The following is a 21,867-nucleotide window of genomic DNA, read 5'->3' as shown; positions in this document are numbered from 1 at the left end:
AGGTCGTTGTTGCTTTTGGTGTTCTGCGTTCAAAGGGATCAAGATGGTGCCTTTCTTTGGGTCTGCATTTCGTCCACTACTTCTCCCACCCAGCAGGTAGCAACATGTGTTGAGCAATGACATAGACAACATTTTCCCTTTTTAGTAGTGATTTGATGCACCAATAAATAGATGTCCACTATATCACTTATCTCGTAGAAAGGTTTCTGTTTCTTTCTTCATCTCAATATTAGCCATTTCAGTATACTATTATTCATTATATTTCTGAAACGGCATTTTTTATTAGGAGTCTTCATTATGTGTCTCTGTTTATATTATATATGTAAAGGCAAGAATCAAACAATTTTATTTATGTGCCTATGTTTGTAGATTGGTAAATCATACTTCAGCTGTTTTGACCTGCAAGAATAGTTCTATGATTAGAGCTTATAGTTTATTGTCAACTACTCCCTCCGTCCTAACATTCTTGTCTTATATTTGTCTAAATACAAATATATCAAGTCACATTTTAGTATTAGATACATCCGTATCTAGACAAATCTAAGACAATAATTTTGGGACGGAGGGAGTACTTTACTGATGACACTTTTTATTTATATTGTAAGCTGCTGGTGTTGCTTCCTGTTGGACATAGCTCGTTCTCCAGTCCCCACCTTCGATTTGTGACACAGATTGGTTTATTGTGATGTTGCTTTGAACAAGGAATGGGTGATGCTATCCCACTAGGATTGTGTCATCACCACATACATAATTAGTCCCAGGAAAAATATAAAGCATACCAAGGTATTATTAAGATCGATTGAAATGATTTCCTCTATCCTGGGGTCTAGATAAGTTAATTATCTTCATATGTAAAGTTTACACCATCAGAGAATGTACTAAGATCAAAGTTTTAAATCGCGGGCGAAATTACCGCGATCGCGGCGCAATCGCTGGCTGGGAGGCCGCGATCTAGCGCTAACCACGCGATCGCGCGCGAAACGGCGCGAAAAGCCTTCGCTGTCGCTGGAATTTCGCTGGAACGGGCCGAAATGGAGGCCCAAACCGAGCTGGGCCCATCTTTATACCCCAATAGAACAGCTCCTCCCGGAAACCTAGCACGTTCTCCCCATTTTTTCTCTCCCTCCCACCGAAAATGTTGCGGCGGCTCGGCAGTTCTCCCCAGATGCGCTCGGTGGCCGGCGGCTGCTTCACCGCAAGCCGGAGGCAGTGACGGGCGGGCGGGCGGCCAGGCGGTGACGAAGGATCCAGTCGGCAGGCCGGAGGTACTGACGGGAGAAGCGGCAAGGCGACGACTGACAAGTCCACGATGCCATCTCCAACTCCTAGTACGCGTACAGGCAAGCCCCCTGTGCTCTGTTTGCTTGAGACCGTGAGTGCTGAAATGGTGGTCCTTCGTTGTGTTGAACTGGTGCAGATCTTAATGGATGTGGTGTTGCTGAATTGGTGATGTTTCTTTCTGTTGAACTGGTGCAGACATTGAGACATTAAGTTGAACTGGTGATTCTTGAGGCCCTGAATTTATAACGAATATTTTGTGGTGAATTGGTGTCTGTTACAGATCTCTATTATTCTGCTTATGTCTGAATTTCTACTGAAAATCCCCTGTTTCTTGCTGAAAATCCTCTGTTTCTGGGACAAGTGTGCACATGTACTGATTGCCGCTAATTGGCTTAGCGGCCGCTATCTCCCGCAATAGCGGCTGTAGCGTTTGGGACGGCCAGCCGCGAAACGGTTTAGCCTGCGATTTAAAACTTTGACTAAGATACAGTCTAGATGCTAGAGATTTTGCATACATGTGTACTATACCCTATGTCAAAGTGTGACATCACGCTGGAGCATCCAGTAGGGGGTTGTCGTCGTCGTCGCCGTTTCGACCTGACCCGTTGCCTCCGGCGTGGCCGATCTGTTGTTCCTAGGGTATGGTGGACGACCAGTTCCGGCAGCTGCAGTCGCTGCAGGAGGATGGCGGCAGCACGTCGGGCTTCGTCGCCGAGGTCGCCACCCTCTTCATCGACGACGCCGACCGGATCATCAACGACATCGGCAGCCTGCTGGATGCCGGCGGAACCTAGCCACCACTCCCCGCCGCGCCCCTCGTTGGTAAGATTCGCCTCTCTCTCTCTCTCTCTCTCCTTTGCTAATTATATACTTAGTAAATATACGTACCATACGGATGGGCATCAGTAATAAATTGCAGAGGGCTACTCATGTTATTCTAGATGTATGGTACATGCTGAAAAATCTTCAGTGCTCATTGTACCCTTATATTGAGATTCATATTAGTGTCTTGGCCTGGTTTGGTCTACTTTTTTAGATTGAGACTCATATTGGTGTGTGGCGGAAAATTAGGTTGCAGCTTTATATTTGACGCATGGTTTGCACTGCAGGTTACTTGCCGTGCTCGATTTTTCCTTCCACGGACGATTCTGTCATTCGCCTCTACTGCCGGTGGTCGTGCCAGTCATGCTCCTACTGGGTAAGCTCGTTTCCTTCTTTAATTCATGTATTATTTGGCAGGACTGGCTACGTTGCTGTAAAAATGTCTTTGGTTTCTTCTTGTGTGGAGCAGATTCTTTTTAGAGGCCTTGCCTTGGACTTCCTGGATCCTGATTGTTGTTTCGCGTATCTGCTTTGGGCCATTGCTGTTCTTCTACCACTCATACATATATTATTTGACCATTTGCTTTGCTAAGATTCAAGTATGATGTAATTTAGATTTGTTCTCTTCAAACTTGCACCAATCAATATTTCTAGCTCTTAGCATTGTCTAATATACAATTTTATTGTATGCAGGACATGCATCCTTTAGCTAAATTCATCTTTGTTTGATGTAGTTCTTTGTGATCTGAAAGCAACTGACTACTCAATACCAATCAGTGCATGGAGGGAACTCCTGTCCACCACGCCGGCGACAGGAACATGGAAAACGCAGTCCACGGTGCCACCAATGAACAAGGTAAACACGAGCTGTCGGTCGCTTATAAATTCTGTACTTCAGTAGTATCGATCTAGGGTTCGCGTGAGTGATCTTACTGTTATTCGGGCTGTGTATAAAAATGCTGCCCTTTTCAGAGAGAATACTCCAAATCTATTGATTATAATTTAGTTGTGGTATTGATTTTTAGTTAGTATGAATACTCACATAATGAATCTATTAAACGATCTAAAGGCCACCTATTCACATATTAACTTGTGCCACCGTTGTTTTCTTACTTACCGTGTCATTCTTGTTTTTGAGCCTGGCCTGACACATTCTGTTTCCAAATATATTATACCTATCGAATCGTTTGGTGTCTCATTAACTGAAGAGATGGTCAGCCCAAAGTCTATGGTTAATGCCATTCTTGGTAACATTGGTCTGCCTGATGCAAATCAAACAAGGACTACAAGAACTACAGTGGACGTGTGGGTGCAATCATCTTTTTCTGGCCGTTCCTGGCGCATTGTTGAATTAGTCACCTTGCCTCTCTTGCACTTAACATTGTCTAATTAGACTTTTCAAAATGATTATCCAGGACTGCTTGGCCTCTCGTTTCGATTAGCCTATCATTAAAGTTGGAAACACCAGAATTGACGCTTGCGTATGAGTGTGTACAGGTTGTCCTTAGGATTTTCTTTGTAGCAAACTCGCTGGATTGTGGATTGGTCTCCTAGGCCATTGTTCTTTGTACAATACTTGAAGCGATCTGCTCGTGTGTGTGACTTTGTCCGATGATTAGGCTTTAGATTTTCTGCTGGTTTATCTTATGATTCATGGTAGCATTTGATTTTTTTTCAATTACTATGTCTCAATTGTCGAACAGGACAGTAAGAATCTAATAAAACTCTTGCACAACAAAGATTGTTGTCCTTTAGTTACCCAGACCTTTGTTTTCATGGTATAAAACCAACTGCTGTCAACTTTAGTACTCTGGAAAATTATATAACCATTCTGAAATTTTCTATGACACAGGCCGAGACAAGCATTGTAAGGATCCAGTTAGAATGATGCTTGATCTCCTGTTAGAGCATCTTGGGCTTCACAAGGCCATCTGAGACTCGGGCTCAATGAGAACACAATGAGTGTCATCGTTCTCTCTGACACTGCTGTTCAAGACGACCGGACCTGTCCACCGCGCATGCCCATTACTGGTGTTCAGTCCTCCAATGACAATATCTACCGTGTATGAACATTGCATCCTTTAATTTACCCTGTATATGAACATTCCATTCTTCAAATGTGTTGTACTATCGTTCTGGTGGCTATGGAGATGTGTTGTACTGTAGTTTTGGTATCCATTGATGATGTCTTGCTCCGATTACACTTGAATGTTTCTTTTTTTAAATCCTGATTGAATACATATGATAAGCCTGGCTTTCTACTAACTTCACCATTACATGCATGGGCACATCGTTGAAACCGGCACCCTCGCGCCAAGGCGCGCTGCCGATCTAGTATATTCGGAGGCTGACCAGGGGATCGATCGATCATTCTATCCATCGTTTCCTACTTTCGGCGCCGACGCACGCACATATCTCCCTGCTGCGACTAACCGCCTAGCTAGGGCAGTTCGCACAACCGATCAGCGAGCAAGGAAATTCGCCGGTGAGTCTTCTTTAATTCGTGCTGTGTAGTACTCCCTCTGTTCGGAATTACTCGTCCAAGAAATGAACGTATGTAGATGTATTTTAATCGTAGATACATCCATTTTTGTGACAAGTAATTCCGAACAGAGGGAGTAATTTATACGGCCAACTGATCCGTACTGCACTAGTAAGCTGCAGAAATACTTGAGTTCGGGCAATCGTTTCTTGTTTATCCTCACAAATATGTAACCTAAATTAGGCCTGACACACGTACGGATTCTCTTGTTTGGATTTAATTCGTCCGTTGTCACCAATCTGTATTTTTGCGTTTGCGTAGTCCTGCTTCATCTTCTTGGATTATCATAGCGTCAAAGTTTAGTTCTGACACACAGGTTCTAGCGTCAAATATGTACTACTGTAAATTAGGCATGAGACTAGATTGATCTAGCGCCAAAGTTTAGTTCTGATGATATTATAGACATCTTTGATCTTCCTGGTAATCACAAGGCCAATTCAAACTAATAAAAATGCAACTTCTTTGCATTGTTGATTGACCATATGGTCTGTTCTGAACCATCAGAAATATTATCGTGTTTGCAAATTGAAATGCTAGATTTTTTTTTTGCTTGTTGTGTCGCCGTCGCTCCAAGGCCCCCCCCGCTGCTCTCCTCGACAGCGTCGTGGACGCGATTGAGGGAACAGAGATTAGCTGCTGTTGTTTCTTCTATTTTTGTCTCTCAACTTACAGGAACTGCTGAAAATTTTAGGAAAAAGTTGATGCTTATTAAGTTGCTCCCTTAGTTTTTAATTCCTGTAACTGTGATGGACGGGAGTTGAAGAAAAATGTTCCTGTGAAATCTTTCTCGAGTTGAAGAAAAATTCTAGATTTTGGTGATGCAAGTTGTAGTATCTGTGTACATAGTTCTACGTAGTTTCTATTGCTATGAGTTCAAGTGATAACTCAACTTATTGTTGTCACTTCTTACTGCGGTCACTACTGATAACTCAACTTATTGTTGTCACTTCTAGTACAGAGGTACTGAATGCTCACACATTTAACTTCGGTCTCGATGATCCTCGGAAATGGTGTCCCTGATGTCCCAGCCCCTCCACCACCCCGTGCACTGGCCCTCGACTTGAGGCCTGTGCTAGATCCTAGGGATTTCCAGAATAAATGGAGCCAACTAGCATTATCTTTTTCTCAGGTGCGTTGCTTTTAAGTTTTTGTCCCTGCTACATTTCATGATTATGGGCAGCGCAGCATACTCTTCTGTTATATGTTCCTCTAAATGGTTTCACTTGGTTTGAGATTATTATGATTTTACTTTGAGCCCGCCCTTGATATTCATCGCATTGATGAGTTTGACATTTGTAATTTAACAAACATTCTTCTCTTGTATGGTTTGTTGTGTTGTAGGAATGCTCTTTAACTCCACAAGGGGCAGCTTCTTTGATGAATCACCAATCGCTCATTCGTCATATGCAAAACAACTACATTCAATGCGTTGCTTCAGGCGGCCAGCCTCCAAACCACAAGTTCTTCTTTTATGGTCAGAAAGCTGGGGCTGCTGCTTTCTACTCCCTCCGTTCGGAATTACTTGTCACAAAAATGGATGTATCTACAACTAAAATACATCTAGATACATTCATTTCTCGAACGAGTAATTCCGAACGGAGGGAGTACCTTGTAGAATGCATTGTGAACCCAGCATCATCCAAGGCCCAGCTCAAAATTAAGGCCGACGATGGGGCTACTGCTGAGGCCTTTTCTACTTTGTTTCAATCAGTATTGTCTGAATTTGGGCTTTCTTGATCACGAGGACTAATTTTCTTCAGGGTTATGGTGGTTTAGATGGTGTGTAACCTTGTTACTGGAGTGGACCTGAATATCACCTCCGTTGATGTGGAGAGAATAGATAGTAATTTATTTGCGGGGAGCAATAAAGCAAGAGTATAGTCGACTTGTTCACAGGCACAAGTTTTTTGGAATTGAAAGTAGTACGTAACTACATACATATACACAAACACAAGCGTGATGATAACATCAAGTTAAAGTTAAGCGTCGGTCCACTTACACACACATCTTCTCCCTCTGCCCCTACACCTGACAAACCCTAACAAGCGTCGCCGCCCGTCGCCCCGTGGCCACAGTGGTGTGGAAGTGGATCCTGGGGAAGCATGACCGGGAGGCCGAGTAGTTGTCTTGCTCGTTGGGGCCAAGGAGGGACGCAGCCCAACTTCTCAATCTTGCCACCCGCTCCGTCATGGCAGCGGCCCCACATCGGCGTGGAGATATGCCAACGGTACTAGCTAGAACACGGGCACCCCGCTCCAATGGGGCGACGTGGACCTGTCGAACGGGTGGCCTTTGGGAGATCAACGTTTTTTGGATTTTAATTTTTATTCTCACTTAATTTACTTATGCACTATGGTCGGATGACCTGCGGAAAATTATGGAGCCGACATGCATCACACCATATCAATGGCATCTAGTAATATCAAATAAAAAAAATTGAATTTTCTTTTTAAATTTGACTTGGAGTTTCTTCACCCCTGTATTTTAAATCTGAAAATCCAACTCAGAGTTATAGTTCTGTTTCTCATCCTTTTGAATTGCTAGTTATTAGCCCCTCTCTCTCTGGAACGAAGTGCAGGTTGATGAGCTGCAACATTGGACAGAGAGGGGTGCAGCAGCTCTAGAACCCGGGCCAACAACAGCCCACAGGAGCGGACGATCGGCGAATAGTTATAGGATGGAAATCGATCGATCTCAGCCGTTGATCGAGGGACCCAAGGGAAGGAGCGAGGATCGCCGTCCGTTAACTGAACCCGATCATGTCTCGGCTTTTTATCTGAAGAATTCGACACTTCGTCAGGGGATAGCGTCCTGCGGCCTGAGCGAGATCAGGTCGCGCCTCCGCCGCCGCTCGCCGCTGGTCCGCCCGCTCGACGGGGGAGCTGGAGCTCGTCCGGCCTCCTTCTCCGCGCGCTGCCGAACGCCGCTCGCCCGGTCCCCGATTCGGGCCGCGCGCCCCCGGTTGCCCCCGCTCTCCCTCCCCTTTCCAGGACTCCGCCGCCGCCTCACCTAGCTCCTCTCCTGCCCGCACCGCGTCGCCTCGCCCCTCTGCTGGCCAGGACGCCGCCGGCCTCGCGTCGCGCCTCCTCGCGAAGGTTGGTTTTTCCTTTGGCAGTGGACAGTTCTTGGCTTCTTCCTTCTTGCATATGAATGTTGATTGCTGATCTGTGAGATGCCCTAGGTAGAGAGCCCTCGCTGGTTGCCTGCCGCTCCCCCAGCCGGCGATGGCCGCGCCGCCGCTCCGGCCGGAGGCGGAAGAGGGCAGCAAGGGCGCCGAGGTCTGCCTGTTCGACCAGTCGCAGGAGGATTTCTCCAGGGCGGTACGCGCCATCTCGGAGCTCGCCACCGGCGACCCCCAGCCGGGGTTCCCCGACGCCGAAGCAGAAAGGCTCGCCTCCTCAGTAACGTTCCTCAGGTAAAAACCACTCTCCTTTGCTCCCGCAATGCCGCGGTAAAATTGGCAAGTTTCAGTTTTGGGCTCGTCGGCCGAATGAACTTTTGAGTAATCCATGGAACATTAATTAAAAATATGAATGAAAATAGGAAAGTATGGAGTAAACTAGTAAAAAGAAAAGGAGAAGATATCTTGTGTTCTCCAATTAGGTATGCTGCGAATGTAACTGCAATGTGCTAAGATTATGGTTAAACAGAGTCATCAAATGTTTTTTGGATTCCATTCTGCCAGACATGTGATCTGTTGATAATGATAAATTTGTTATCTTCCCAGAGAATGGAGGCATTTCTCTTATGAGCCAAAAGGTGTTAGTTTTGTTTACGGCGCTGGATCAGCTTCATCCGGAGATGACACACCTGAGATAACCTTACCACAGTTCTCATCTGCATCTTTTCCTCAGGTTAGTAAAACTAGAACTGATTGCCGGCGCTAATTTGTGAGTCTAAATTCCCTGTTACAACATCAGAAGGCTTAGGCTTTTAGCTGATTTCTTGGATCATATAAGTGTGAATCAATGCAGGTCACACACTTGGAAGATGGGAGGGATAAGAATACAGACAGGTATTAGTTCTATATATAATCTAGACTTCCTCAACTTTCTAGAATCTACTTATGTTGTTACATGATTTTCCCTAACTAATTACTCAAGGTAGTATTGTTGTGGAGAGATACATTATGATTTAAGTTCCTCTGGTTCTGTTATTTGAAGTATTGAAGTTATGACCTAATGTATTCCGCAGACCAGTACCTATTCTCATCTTGTTGCTGGTGAAGGATTTCTACAGAAGTACAATAATTTCCTTGTTGTTTCACATGCAACATAACTTGATTTCAAATACACCTTTGACCCGAAAGGACTCTTTCACGCTCGCTCGCTCCAGCGAGCGACCCATCCGAAACTAGTCTTTCGGCCGACAGGCTGAACGCCTTGGGCCCCACCACATGGATGAGGTTTGAGCGCATGATACAGCTAGCTGATTAAGGCGTGCATTGCTGCAGGGGGGGGGGGGGGCTCTTATTTATCCAATTCCCCCACCTACTGCTCTAACGCCACTTTCCAAGTCGGGAGAAAACTACATGTCTGAAAGTGAGCGCTGCAACGCGCGCGCGCAAATTAGCATCTCCCCCTTTGGCCAGTACCTTTTCTAGTTATATACTAGTAAAGTTATTAGATAAAAATAATTAGTGATATGTACTTCCACTAACCCATATACAAATACCATTTGTGCTATTGTGTATATTAGTGATCAAAGCTTTAAATCTTTGACTGCACACTCTAAAAAGTACAGTTATTTGAGAATGCAAGCAGTATTCTCTTGGTCCAGGAGTGAGTTGGGTCATCAACTGCTGTCAACCCATGCAAGGTTCTGCTGCTCTTGGGAGATTTGTTGATAAAAAGAGAGACGTAGGCAATCCGCACAATAGCTTGTGTTGTTTCATTAATTGAAATATCAGTGGTGTCATAAATTAATGAGACGTGGATACGCTACTAAATTTGACCTTCCATATTTCTGCACTCTTTCACTTTTTTCTGTTACACTATCCATATGATTGTGGTGAACCATCTTGAGTGAACTGTGATTAAATATCTTAATAATTGTTGCAGTTCTGATTTCATTTTGTTCGCTGGGGGAAGTGTTTGGTCGCTGGACTGGTGCCCAAAGTTGTGCGACAAGCCTTGTTCTCGTGTAAATTGTGAGGTTGTGATCAACTGACTGATGGTCATGAACTAGTAGCTCTTTTGTTGTGAGTCATGATTCCAAAAAAGCTCATTCGTCATCTTATTATCCAATTTCTCCCTTGTAAGACTATCTGGAGAAATGTTTTGTTCATCGCCCAGATTTAGCAATGAGAAAAATGCCATTATAGTGGCTCCCAAACCCACATCTCAATGATATATTGATTTGTTTTACTCAACTGTATACTGTATGTTGGCATATAGAAATATGTCTAAGAAAACCTCAGGTCATCCATCAAAGTACTTTTCTCAAATGCATTTGCATACAGGCTCATTGCATGGTTTGCGGTTGTTTTTCAGTGTATGAATAGTAATTTTTAATTGCAAGAATTTACTTGGATATAAAAAAATATAACATGCTCACAATTTTCTATCTGTTGCAGTATCTTGCTGTTGCTGCTCATCCTCCTGGTTCTTCTTACCATAAGCTTGGTATGCCATTGATTGGCAGAGGTATCATTCAAGTTTGGTGTCTCGTAGCACCCTTTGAAGAGGCAGATCCTCATCAGTCAATGATTGCGTACAGTAAGAGCAATCGTAGAGGAAGGCCTAGAAAAATACCAGACGAGAATAACTCCATTGAGAGTTCATCAGTTCCTCGAAAACCGATAGGGAGACCAAGAAAGATAAAACTGACAACCACTGATGATTCCACAGAACCATGTCTGAAAAAACCAAGGGGCAGACCAAGAAAGATAGAACCAGCAACTACTGATGATCACGAAGAACCAAGTATGAAAAAACCAAGGGGGAGACCAAGAAAGATAGAACCAGCAACTACTGATGATCACGAAGAACCAAGTATGAAAAAACCAAGGGGGAGACCAAGAAAGATAAAACCTGCAACTGCTGATGATTATGCAGAACCAAGTCTGAGAAAACCAAGGGGTAGACCAAGAAAGTTAGAGCCTGCAACTGCTGATGATTACGCAGAACCAAGTCTGAGAAAACCAAGGGGGAGACCAAGAAAGATAAAACCTGCAACTACTGCTGATCATGCAGAACCAAGTCTGAAAAAACCAAGGGGCAGACCAAGGAAAACCAAGTGCAATGTCCATTTGAATGCTGCATCATTAGCACTTAGCTTGTGCAATGCAAATTACAAGGAAGAATCAAGTGCCCAACATAGAAAGAAGCCTGTTTCAACAGAGTGCAGTTCTTCAACCACATTCAGTGGCAAAGAACAAAACAATCAGCCAACTCCCAAACCAAGTGACAATGTGCTCTCAGTTGAAAAGTGCAAGAAAGAATTACTTGTCTACACCAGAAGGCGTGTACGACCTCCTGCAAAGAAATCTGCTCCGAATGAGACTTGCTCACTGGCTCTTAGTGGTGACGTACAGAAGATGGAGACATCCTACACATCCATCATGCCAAATAATCATTTGTCTTCTGTTGAGAATCCCAAACTATTGGGTTCATCTATGAGTGAAGACATGGCTAATGAGGCTGGTTTGGTGGGATGTAAGAGCACAGTTGTTAACCGTGAGGTCATGGAAATGAATGATGGTGAGGCTGCCAATCAAGTTGTCCATGCTCCTTTTGAAGATAGTGCCCGGATGATAGTTGAAGTGGAAAATACAGAAGTAGTTCAAATAAAAAAATCAAGTCAAAATGATAATATAATTACTTGTGCAGAAAACCCAAACCTTTCTGCAATCCCCAAGGGCATTCATCTACCAAGGGCCGTCTTGTGTTTAGCTCATAACGGAAAAGTTGCTTGGGACATCAAATGGAAGCCTCCTTTACCAAATCAGTCAGAACAGAAATCACGTTTGGGTTTTCTTGCAGTACTGTTGGGAAATGGCTCACTGGAAGTGTGAGTACATCCTATGCTAAAGCATAATTTTGAATTGTTTTGCCATCACTTTTTAAATACCACCATTTTTGTACTTATTCATTATTGTGAACAGATGGGAAGTTCCATCTCCAAGCATAATCCAGAAGATATATTCATCTTCTTTAATGAAGGGTACCGACCCTCGCTTTCTAAAGCTGCGGCCTGTATTTAGGTGTGCTAAAGTGAAGTGCGGGAACATACAGAGGTATTACAACTTTTACTTTCATCGTGCTGCTATTAAACTAGTGGCAGATTTAAAATTTCTGTTAAATTCGTCAGCATGTTTTCATTTTTAATTCATTGCCTCTTTGTAATGGTAAACAGCATTCCCTTGACAGTTGATTGGTCGCCTTCTCCTCATGATATGATACTGGCAGGATGTCATGATGGAACGGTATCTTTTCTGCCTGTAGTAAATTATTTTCTTAGTTTAGATCTAATAACTGCACCGTTTGGTTAGAAGGTGATGCGCCGAGAATTCTCATTGTTGGATTTTGATGTTCCAGGTTGCTTTATGGAAGTTCTCTACAGACTTGCCAGCACAAGGTATTCTAATGGTTTGCTACCTCCCTTTTCATAGGATTTCATATGACTTATGCCATTCAGATGACATGTCTGACTCAGGAACTGTTTACTTTCACATGTTAAAGAGCAAGCTATTGGATTTCCTGAACTGCATATCTCTTATTTTATTTCGTTTGTCTTAAATAACCGTCTGTTCTGGTTAATGTATAGATTCAAAACCTTTTATGTGTGTCACTGCTGAATCTGTTCCCATCAGAGCCCTCTCGTGGGCACCATATGTAAGGTACTAAGTTGTGTTATACTTCTATTCCATTCCAAAAGGTAAACACTGAGTCTGACTCCGTATCATTTTGACAGTGAGGAAAAGACAAACACCTTTGTCACTGCTGGAGAGGATGGCCTAAAATTCTGGGATTTAAGGTAGCATAAACTCTACCAGGAACTGTAATCGATAATTCTAATCTTTGTTGTGGACAAAACTACTCTTGCCACCCCATTTCTGATATTGCATATATGTAGCTGTACTGAGGTTTATCTCAATAGTCAGTACAATTTCTTTTCTTCTCCTTTTGGTTAATATTTCACCCAGGATTTTTTTTCCACAAGCGAATTAACTGCACTCTGCAGTTTTTAGAAAGATGCATCTTTCTTGTGCTGTTTTGTAATGGGCTGCAATATTTGAATACTGATTTGCATCCATAAAACTTGTTTGTTGCAGAGATCCATACCGTCCTCTGTGGGAACTAACTACTGCCCCAAGGGCTGTTTTAAGTCTTCATTGGTTAAAGGATGCAAGGTAATATTTTTGTCCCATTTGCAGCAAATAAATCTCATTTGATTTGTAGTAATATGTCCCATTCCTTCCGTAGTAAACAAAACCTGCAGACGCTAATGTTACTCAGCTTCCTTCAATATCCAGTGAGATAGTGACTAGGTTTTGTCTTGTTTTCCATTTTTTTCTGAAGTTAAAACTAGGGAACTTCAGATGCAGATCGCTATTCTCATTGAAGTTGAAATGCAAATCACAGTTGCAAAAAAATAAGAAAAATGATTTATTTATGTTCTTATGCAATCCATGGCTCATTTGATCTCTGATATGTCAGCATTCTAACTTGCTAAGGTAGTTGTATTATTTGTTTACAGAACAAACTATGGCTTCTTAAAAACGTAAATGATTCTCCATTAACTCTCTGTTGCTTTGCTATTGGTGCTCTACGTTTGTGATCTAGGCCCTGCTGTAGCTTGTACTTTGAACTCTTCTACCTTTTCAGTGAAAAGCAAAGGTTTTGTGTCTTCTTGAGAAAAAAGTAAATGATCTAGAACCATGCCTAATCATATATTGACCATGATTAGGCATGACTAATGGAAATGGCTTTATCTACCCATGGAAATGACTAATGGAAATGCCCCTTTTATTGTGAGGATCTAATGTGTTACATTCTTTATTATTGACCCACCTAACAATGATTGTTGCTGATGAATAAAGTCTACTGTGCTTGAATTAAAGCCAGTTCTTCCTGGCATTTTGTTTGAATCAATACGACAACTTTTTCTTCTATCTTTAACCTTATCTGGTTAATAAATTTTACCTTGGTGTTTTCCCATTTTTAATCAAGTATCAGATAGCTTAGATACCATTATGCCCTATATCAACATCGTAAGGCAACCATGTTTTCCTTGGTTGGGCAAGTAAATTGGGGACTAGGCCTATCCATTTTTGTCAAAACTGCTGCGTCTATAAAGCGGTAGGCTGGTAGTTTCAACTTTTCAGGTATATAAACCCTGAGGAACATGACATGGATCCCAGGCCTATCCTTTCGCTTGTCCTAAACATAGCGAAGACATAGGACTCAGGTGGCTTGCAATGTTTGGTTGGAATTTAATTGACATTGAAAGATGGCTAATCAAAACTTTCGTATTCCACTCTTTTTTGTGTGTTTTTGTCCATGATTAGGCTTCCTTTGTTTATAATGGTATGGTCTGGATTAGTAAAATAGAGTTGTAGAATCTCTATGGGTTGAAAGTTCTACTTCGCTCCCAACATGGCCTTACTATGTATATATGCAGGTTATAAAAAAATTCTGTCTACTAGGTTAACAATGCTAACTGATGCTATCTTTCATGTCCAGAGGTATTGTCATCTCATTGGAAGATGGTACATTGAAGTTCCTCAGCTTACCTACAATAGCCAATGATGTACCTGTCACCGGAAGGCCATTCGCTGGGACTAAAACTCAGGGCATTCATACTTATCAATTATCAGAATATTTGATATGGGACGTCCATGTCTCAGAAATTACAGGTACATTTCCAGAACCATGCCTAATCATAGTCAATATCCGGCCTAAGCAGAATGCAGTTACAAGTTTCCTAGTAAGAAGCCCTGGGTAGTACCTTTTCTTAGACTGTTGTGTCAAAGAAATGAATATAAATCTTATAATTATGTTATTTGCCGTATATACTAATACTTGAATTGTTTATTATTTTAGTAATATTCACCTCTGATAAGATTCTGTTTTGGACACTTGATTTTCTTTTTTTGTGTATAATTTTAACAATGCTCTCCTACATTTTGGACACATGATATTATTATTTTTTAAATGAATCTCTATACAGAAGTAAGGAGAATGAGTAGCTTGTCGTAAAAATATATCATACTGAAGCACATACGGGTGAAATGTTATCTTCCCTATGATTCTTGAATTGGCAATAATTCTTTGCCTGTATACAGGTCAAGCAGCTTATTGCGTGGTAGATGGTACTGCTGTGCGCTTCCAGGTGAACTCGCTAGCCTGTATTCATTATCTACTTGTGCCTGTCATCCAGATCTGTGTGCTAAATGAATATTGCACACGTGTAGCTTACTAAGAGATTCTGGGAGAAGAAACCTGGGAGGAACCGTGTACCTTATTTCCTCTGTGGTTCACTGGCAGAGGAGGGGACAGTCATTAAGATTGGTGGCACATTGCAAAGCTCTCCTTTATCGAATGTTCCTCTGGTCACGAAAAAGGGTCCAGAATCATGCCAAGATGTAGATCAAACGGACGACATGTGGAAAGAGGAACTACGGACTCTCACTAACTCAGGTAAAAGTAAAGTAAAACCCTCTCCATTTCGCTGCAAGTCATATCATTGGCTTACTGCCTGACATGCATGCTGAACTACACTGCAGAGCATGTAGATCCAGAACTCAGAGATGGTGAACTAGATGAAGGCCGAGAAACTAGTGCTCTAGTTTTAGCTGATGCTCTAATGCAAGAGAGTGATGGCATGCACAACGGCCCAGTTGATGAAAATGCTAAATACGACTTCGAGGTCTTCCCTCCCAAAGCTGTAGCGCTGCATCGGTTGAGATGGAACACAAATAGAGGCAGCGAGAGATGGTTATGCTATGGAGGCGCCGCAGGCATTATTCGTTGTCAGAGGATCTAAGGGACAGGCATATATATATATGGGCCGCAAACCAGGAGAATCTGTGGGTGTCCACCCACCTACACAATAAGCTGTTGCAGCAGCAATATATGGTAGGTTTGCGTGAGAGAGCTAGCTGTGTATCTTAGCAACTCCAACAGCAACAGATCCTTGTAGTTTAGGAATTCAAGTTGAGGCAATTGGAGCTTCATATCTTGGGCTAAGAAAACAATAGGAGCTACTTGTGAGAAGTATCAGCTCAGCACAATGCAACTGACTGATGTTTTTCTTAGGCTGTAACATGTGTATATGTACTGTTGAAGCAATCAGACAAATTGTGCTGATTTGTAAGTAATATTGACAAACTGAACAGAGTTCTGCCAAATATGTAAGTAATAGTGAACAACAATGGAAATCATGATTGGTCGAAAGCTGCGTGCAATTTTCTTAAAGGGCTGGACTAGTAGTCCCATCTTCTCAAAATGTGACTTGTATTCTCATGTCAAAATTTAAGTTGTGTTTGATTTTTTTTATGATCTTCAGTATACTATTTTGACTAAGATTTTGATACATAATACATATATGTCCAGAGTAAAAAGACATGACAAAAAAGTACTCCCTCCATTCCATACTTCTTGTCGTTTAGTTTAAATTTGAACTAAAACCACGACAAGAATTAAACAGAGGTTGTAGGTATGCAAGAAAACACATTGATGTTATTTTTACATGTTTGATCCATATACTTCTGTGAGTATTAGTGGTTGAAGTTTTAAGACGTTATTCTGTAAATAAGGAAAACGTTTTTAAGACGTTGACCGCATGTATGTATAATAATACGATCTACATTTTGAGAAAGATGGAATGCTTAGTAGATATTGGACAGGGTTTCTAGACTCCAGTCAAATCCAGTAGTTGTACCAAACAATATGGCCAAACAATTTTTTGCAAGCCTCAGAGGCCATTCGAAGCAATTCGAGAACAAGAGAGAGGTGTTCGATTTGCTCCTGGAGGTGAGGAGGGCAAACCCTTACCGGCCTTTCTCCTGGAAAAGCTTCCAAAGTCTTCGGCTTACCACTCAACTTGCTGCGCAAGTGAAGCCAGCCATGACCCCAATTGCTACCTATGATCTTCAGAACCCCCGTGGGATTTGCGGTGGGGTGGGGGGGGTGGGTAGCTCGCATGTGGGGCAAATTTGCGACGGTTTTCGCCCACTTTTCTGCCAATTAACAGGACAACTCTCTTCTTAATTAATGATGAGGTAAAACTTGTGCCTCCGTTTCAAAAACAAAGTACTTAGTTGTGGCTGGCTATGTACAGTCCTACAGTACATTAGCAAAAATATTAACTAGCCGCTACTCAACAATCTCCATGACGCACAGCTTGTCAGGAGAGCAAGAGTCCAGAACGCTTGTAACATCGGTACTCAACCGGTGAGAGTTCGCCGCCTCCGGCTGGACGGTGACCCACTGGCCGTCGACATGCTCGACGTGTTCATGCTGCTCGGGGTGGGCAGAGAACCTGGCCTTGGCGACGTCTCGGCACATCTTGTTCAAGTGGTCGATGGAAAGGATCAAATCGAAACCATCTTCCGTCTTGCCGCTGGTCTTGCGGAGCTTGACACCGACATCCACGCTGCGCGAACTTGCAGCACCGAAGAGCAGAGGATGGCCGAGGACTAGTTCATTGGAGAGGCTGCATATCTGTCGGAAAGTAAAGTTCGTCTCAGGTACCGGTTCCAGACAATGAAAGGTAGCGGTTCCTAGAAGAGCAGAAAATATAACTTATTCATAAAAGGAGTTTGAAGTTGCGATGTTTAGATCCCTGATATTTAAGTTCACATGTTGAAACCCCAACGATTTATAATGCTGGCATGCTTCTCGCTGATGTTGTTTTAGCAGAGGCTATAAGTGTTCAGTTGCAGATTGCAGAGCAAGACAAGCTTTGGTAGCCAGAAGTTTTAAAGAAGATTTATATTTCATAGAACGAATAAGTCAATGCAACAAAAAGTAAAAAGCGAGAAGAAATGCGAGATGGGGGGAAACACAAGGCGAATGACACATGACCATACCTGTACATACTCTATGCCCATTGCATTGAACGATTCCAAAATTTTATTCGATGATAGTGAGCTGAAAATCGCCCCAGTTCCAGCTGGCCTTTGAAGTATCTCCCACGGGGACTTCAGCAGAATTTTTTTGCTCTCTAGCTCAGAGGACAGACTGACAACTGGCAGTTTCATCTCTTCAAGGACCCATACCTGCAAATGGATTCCGTGGAGCATTAAAAATGTAGAGGAGCTTGGCCATATTGAGATCCAAAGTTACAAACAAATTGGAGATAATGCTGGAGAAGAAAGATTTCTATATTCATAACTGAACATGACGTGAATCTCTCCCCTTTTGCCACTCGACTCTCTTAAGAGTTAAGACTGAAAATCAAAAGAGAGTCAAGCACTGCAGGCTACATGTACAACTGAACTGATGTACATATGCTGGTAAGCTTATAAACACAAGACCAAATTCCAGGTTCTCCATACATTTCAAAACGCAATCTTAAAGTAACTGCTTCTCTGGATTGGAATGTTCAATGTGGAATGTACAATAACACAAATGTGAGGTATGCGCAGTTCTGCCAAGAATGTGAACTCTAATGAAACTGCCAAAGTATCAAGTCGAAAAATGGAAACGTACAGTCACATTCAGACCTTTTTTTGGCAAAACAGAGAGCACCTACATAAACACGTAGTAGGACAATGTACTGTACCTTCTGAGTGTCAAAACCAAAATAGTCGTTCTCTACCAAGTAGTTCCGAACTGAATCCACATGATTGTCAGGAGAAATAATAACGAAAGGGGGAGATATATGATTTTCTTCGACCTGCATCAAACAAAAATGAATAAGATTTGACCACACATTAGTCGTTTTTGCAGGTGGAACTAACAGGGGGGATTTTACAGCTCAATACACATGTAGCAAACAAGCAGCAACTAACTGATGCCCACTGTAAATTCTATCCTTAGTGAATACTCCCCCCGTTTACAAATATAAGATGTTTTGGATATTTCAATATGGACTACATACGGAATGAAATGAGTGAACAAACACACTAAAATGCATCTATATACTTCCGAATCAGAAAAAAGTTATAACATCTTATAACAGTTAATGGAGGGAGTAGTAGATTAGAATTCAAATGATATACTCCCTCCGTCTCATAATATAAGAGCATTTTTTTATACTACACTAGTGCGTTTTTGATACTACACTAGTGTCAAAAACACTCTTATATTATGGGAAGGAGAGAGTATTCACCAAAGCATATTCCTGAATAGTAGATTACAGCACAAAAACTTCAGAAGTAAAGGACATTGATCGACCTTGAACACAAGGAAGAGCGAACAACCTTTCCTACGATTATTATGTTCTTCACGCAACATATGAAACAATCAAAAACTGTGTTGGTCTGTCCTTATGACAGCATGGTCATAAAATTTTAAATGACATTCAAAATAAATTATGGAGAAAGTGCATTTGATTGGTGCTACTATATTCAGTTCCAATACGAAAACAATGCAGTGTCCATCATGAATAATGCATACCTTCATCAACTCACTAAAAGAGTTAAGCAATCTCTGAAACTCAGCATCCACAATATCAGAGTCAGAGCCATTTGTAACAAGTACGATTGCTGCTTTTGACTTCTGAAGGATTTCACGACCTTTGCTAAATTCAGTACTGAAAACATTCTTCCCTTTCTCTCCATGGTTCATGAGGGTCTCGCGAGGTATCCTCATCACATTTTTTCTTGATGAGGAGTTGGCTAGAACATTCTTTGACATACTGAAAATGACAAAAGTTTCGAAGAGTAAGCTGCAGGCTAGATTAAATACTCAGGACAGTTTCACCAAAATAACAGAAAGACTGATATTGTTACATACGAGGAGCATTCTGGAACTGTATTCATGAATATATAGAAAATACTTAGTGAACAGGGCGACGAGCAAATCAGCTTCTTCAGAAAATACTTTGGCAAGACATGGAATAACGGGAATCCACAGTTGGTACCTGTCAACCTGCTTGCTGACACTATGCATTGCATGTTTGAACAATTGAAAGTCAATGCTCGCAATTTGTTCAGCAAGTGAAGCCTTTTCAAGCTTGTCCCCTGATAGCAACCCTTCCAGAATATGACCCTGTTCCATTTCATGTAGTACCTTCTTTGCTGCAGTTATGCGACGCTGTAGTTTCTTCTTTTCCTTCCAATCCTGTAATGATTTAAAATAGAAACGGTTTATTTGAAAGAACACAACAAACAACAAAAAATAGCTCAGATTATTGCATCAATCTTGGTTAGAACCTAAAGCAAGACATTTCAATCACATATGCTCATTGAAAGAACTGTTAAATGACTATCATCTACAATAGTCAGGAGAGCTGCTGCTGGTGGCATCAACATTCTGGCTCTTTAGATCAGACATGTTCTTTTAAGTGCAAGTTATGTACTATAAAAGAGATCATTGCATGCAAAAAAAGTATGGCGCGGACCTAACCATCGCACGCCTTTCTTTCTTTGATTTCTCAGGACGTGTGTTGACCTCAAGAAGACCCTTTGGTGGTGTAATCCACATCTCTCTACTCTCCATATCAATATCAGGCACAATATCTTCAGCAAATGGAATCCACACGTGCTGACGGGATGGAGTTGAATCCTGATTTTCTGAATCAGTCTGCACAGCATTCTCAGCAGAGCCAACCATAACCTGGAGAAGATCACCACCTCCAAAATTGAAGACCTGTGCAACAGTGCCTACAAGCTTGCCTGTATCCTAGGAAGGGAAACAAAAGGACTAACTTCGATTATCAAAATTGTGAAGAAAACCATCTATGGAGGAAACAACCAGCATAATTCAATTCTTGTAGGCATAAAAGAATAACGACGTAGATACCACTGTTCTTTTCACCTTACTCATGATGTGGTCTCATTTTGGTAACTGAAATGAACAAACGAAACACGCCAGAAACTTAGGGGGTGAAAACATCATGGAGGAAATATATATGTACCTTGACAATAACACTCATGCCAACAAGATCGAGCGAATAGATCTCATCCTCCTCCAGTTCCGGCCTATCCTCGGTCTTCACGAGAACAGCCGACCCAACTATCTGCCTGGCCTAAGAACAGTCACAAGCAAAATCTCATCAGAAGCTAACCATATAGCAACCCATACGACAGCTAGATTGTCTACCTATGAATTCTCGTTCCATGAATTAAACTTTGCTACTAACTAGGGAGGCTAACACTGTGACTAGTTCTTCAGACCCAAAGATTCAGAGATAACAAGTAACTCAGGCACAGAAATGCAAACAAGCAGACCTCGTCCAAGGAGTCGACGCCGTCGAAGCGCACGATCCAGCCCTTCTTCCCCGTGTGGGCTTTTCCCCGAAGGAGCTCGAGCTCCCTGACCTGCATCTTCCCGGCGGCGCGAGCCCTCAGCCACCTCTTCCCCGGCTGCCAGAACCGAATTCGAACAAACGGACGAGAAATGCTCAGTTCGACCGCCAGTTAGCATCATACCAAGCTCGCCTAGAAGAGTTACCGTGGCGAAGCGGAGCTCGGGGAAGTCGGTGCGGGGCGAGACGAGGACGTCGCCGCGCACCCCGTGCGCGCCGCTCACGTACCCCACCTCCACCAACTCATCCTCCTCCACGAGCTCCTCATCTTCCCCGTACTCCTCTTCTTCTTCTTCCTCCTCCTCCTCGTCGTCTTCGTGCTGCGCCTGGCTGGGGCTGGGGCTGGAGAGCAGCGCGGCGGCGGGGCGGGCCGGCGCGAGGGCGAGGCGGCGGGGAGAGGGGCGGGAGAAGGCCGCGGGGAGGAGGCGGCACGGGGAAGGGCGGAGCGGGAGGGAGAGGGAGACCGGCGCGGAGGTGGAGGCCGGAGACGCCATTGGCAGCGAGGGAAGAGGATAGACCCGAGGCTGGCTAGGGGAGGAGGGGGGAAGGTGGTTCTGGCTCCGTTCGGGGTTTTAGCCGCGGCCCGTGGGCTCCCAACATGCATGTGGTTGGGCCGTGTCGGAACTGCCGATCAGACCTTTAAAGGTTCCCTCTAAAGAAAATGGAAATCATGTATTTTTCAAAAATGCAATAATGTGAAGAGCATGGATATACAAAATTTAAGGTAAAGAGGGGATTTTCCAAATCATGTATACATTTTTCATTTGTCCTAAAAGGTTCCCCACTGCCACTTACTTTGGCAG

General features: G+C 42.8%; 2 protein-coding genes and 1 long non-coding RNA gene across 13 annotated transcripts; 2 read left to right on the top strand and 1 right to left on the bottom strand.

Moving 5' to 3' along the window:
* On the top strand, positions 1–6,538 carry LOC123183151 (uncharacterized). 8 transcript variants are annotated; one of them, XR_006492465.1, is made up of 8 exons: positions 82–96; positions 703–783; positions 1,920–2,103; positions 2,391–2,479; positions 2,838–2,959; positions 3,956–4,588; positions 5,599–5,774; positions 5,987–6,538. It is a non-coding gene; the product is annotated as an uncharacterized lncRNA (long non-coding RNA). The 8 variants fall into 8 exon arrangements; XR_006492462.1 differs by lacking the exons at positions 82–96; positions 703–783 and adding exons at positions 1,101–1,328; positions 1,418–1,500; XR_006492459.1 differs by lacking the exon at positions 703–783 and having other exon boundaries at positions 1–96.
* Positions 6,539–7,432: 894 nt separating this feature from the next.
* Positions 7,433–16,087, top strand: LOC123183150 (uncharacterized). 4 transcript variants are annotated; one of them, XM_044595891.1, is made up of 16 exons: positions 7,433–7,740; positions 7,831–8,060; positions 8,373–8,499; positions 8,605–8,660; positions 9,706–9,799; positions 10,221–11,656; positions 11,751–11,882; positions 12,002–12,071; positions 12,184–12,223; positions 12,413–12,485; positions 12,560–12,622; positions 12,921–12,998; positions 14,332–14,504; positions 14,934–14,980; positions 15,063–15,288; positions 15,375–16,087. In XM_044595891.1, exons 2-16 carry the CDS (start codon positions 7,870–7,872, stop codon positions 15,632–15,634), a joined length of 3,066 nt encoding a protein of 1,021 aa, XP_044451826.1. In that variant the 5' UTR covers positions 7,433–7,740; positions 7,831–7,869; the 3' UTR covers positions 15,635–16,087. The 4 variants fall into 4 exon arrangements, with proteins under 4 accessions (XP_044451826.1, XP_044451827.1, XP_044451825.1 ...); XM_044595892.1 differs by having other exon boundaries at positions 7,827–8,060; positions 8,620–8,660; XM_044595890.1 differs by having other exon boundaries at positions 7,827–8,060.
* A 749-nt stretch (positions 16,088–16,836) lies between these two features.
* Positions 16,837–21,618, bottom strand: LOC123183148 (uncharacterized). Its single transcript, XM_044595889.1, has 9 exons — positions 21,211–21,618; positions 20,988–21,122; positions 20,675–20,785; positions 20,164–20,439; positions 19,679–19,878; positions 19,213–19,453; positions 18,377–18,490; positions 17,682–17,870; positions 16,837–17,313 (listed from the first exon to the last, which is right to left on the bottom strand). Exons 1-9 carry the CDS (start codon positions 21,556–21,558, stop codon positions 16,966–16,968), a joined length of 1,962 nt encoding a protein of 653 aa, XP_044451824.1. The 5' UTR covers positions 21,559–21,618; the 3' UTR covers positions 16,837–16,965.
* Between the last annotated feature and the right edge of the window lie 249 nt (positions 21,619–21,867).

This window comes from Triticum aestivum, chromosome 1D, assembly GCF_018294505.1.
Source record: "Triticum aestivum cultivar Chinese Spring chromosome 1D, IWGSC CS RefSeq v2.1, whole genome shotgun sequence".
In the NCBI taxonomy this organism is placed as follows: Eukaryota; Viridiplantae; Streptophyta; class Magnoliopsida; order Poales; family Poaceae; genus Triticum; species Triticum aestivum.
The sequence above is the reverse complement of the archived record's forward strand: the minus strand, read 5'-3'. Positions and strand labels throughout refer to the sequence as shown.

Coding starts and splice junctions, on each gene's coding strand:
- LOC123183150 (XM_044595891.1), top strand. CDS start 7,870: ATGGCCGCGCCGCCGCTCCGGCCGGAGGCGGAAGAGGGCAGCAAGGGC. Junction 12,623..12,920: donor CTAAAATTCTGGGATTTAAG/GTAGCATAAACT, acceptor TGTTTGTTGCAG/AGATCCATACCGTCCTCTGT. Junction 12,999..14,331: donor CATTGGTTAAAGGATGCAAG/GTAATATTTTTG, acceptor TTTCATGTCCAG/AGGTATTGTCATCTCATTGG.
- LOC123183148 (XM_044595889.1), bottom strand. CDS start 21,558: ATGGCGTCTCCGGCCTCCACCTCCGCGCCGGTCTCCCTCTCCCTCCCG. Junction 21,123..21,210: donor CCGAGCTCCGCTTCGCCACG/GTAACTCTTCTA, acceptor CGGTTCTGGCAG/CCGGGGAAGAGGTGGCTGAG. Junction 20,786..20,987: donor GCGTCGACTCCTTGGACGAG/GTCTGCTTGTTT, acceptor GACTGTTCTTAG/GCCAGGCAGATAGTTGGGTC.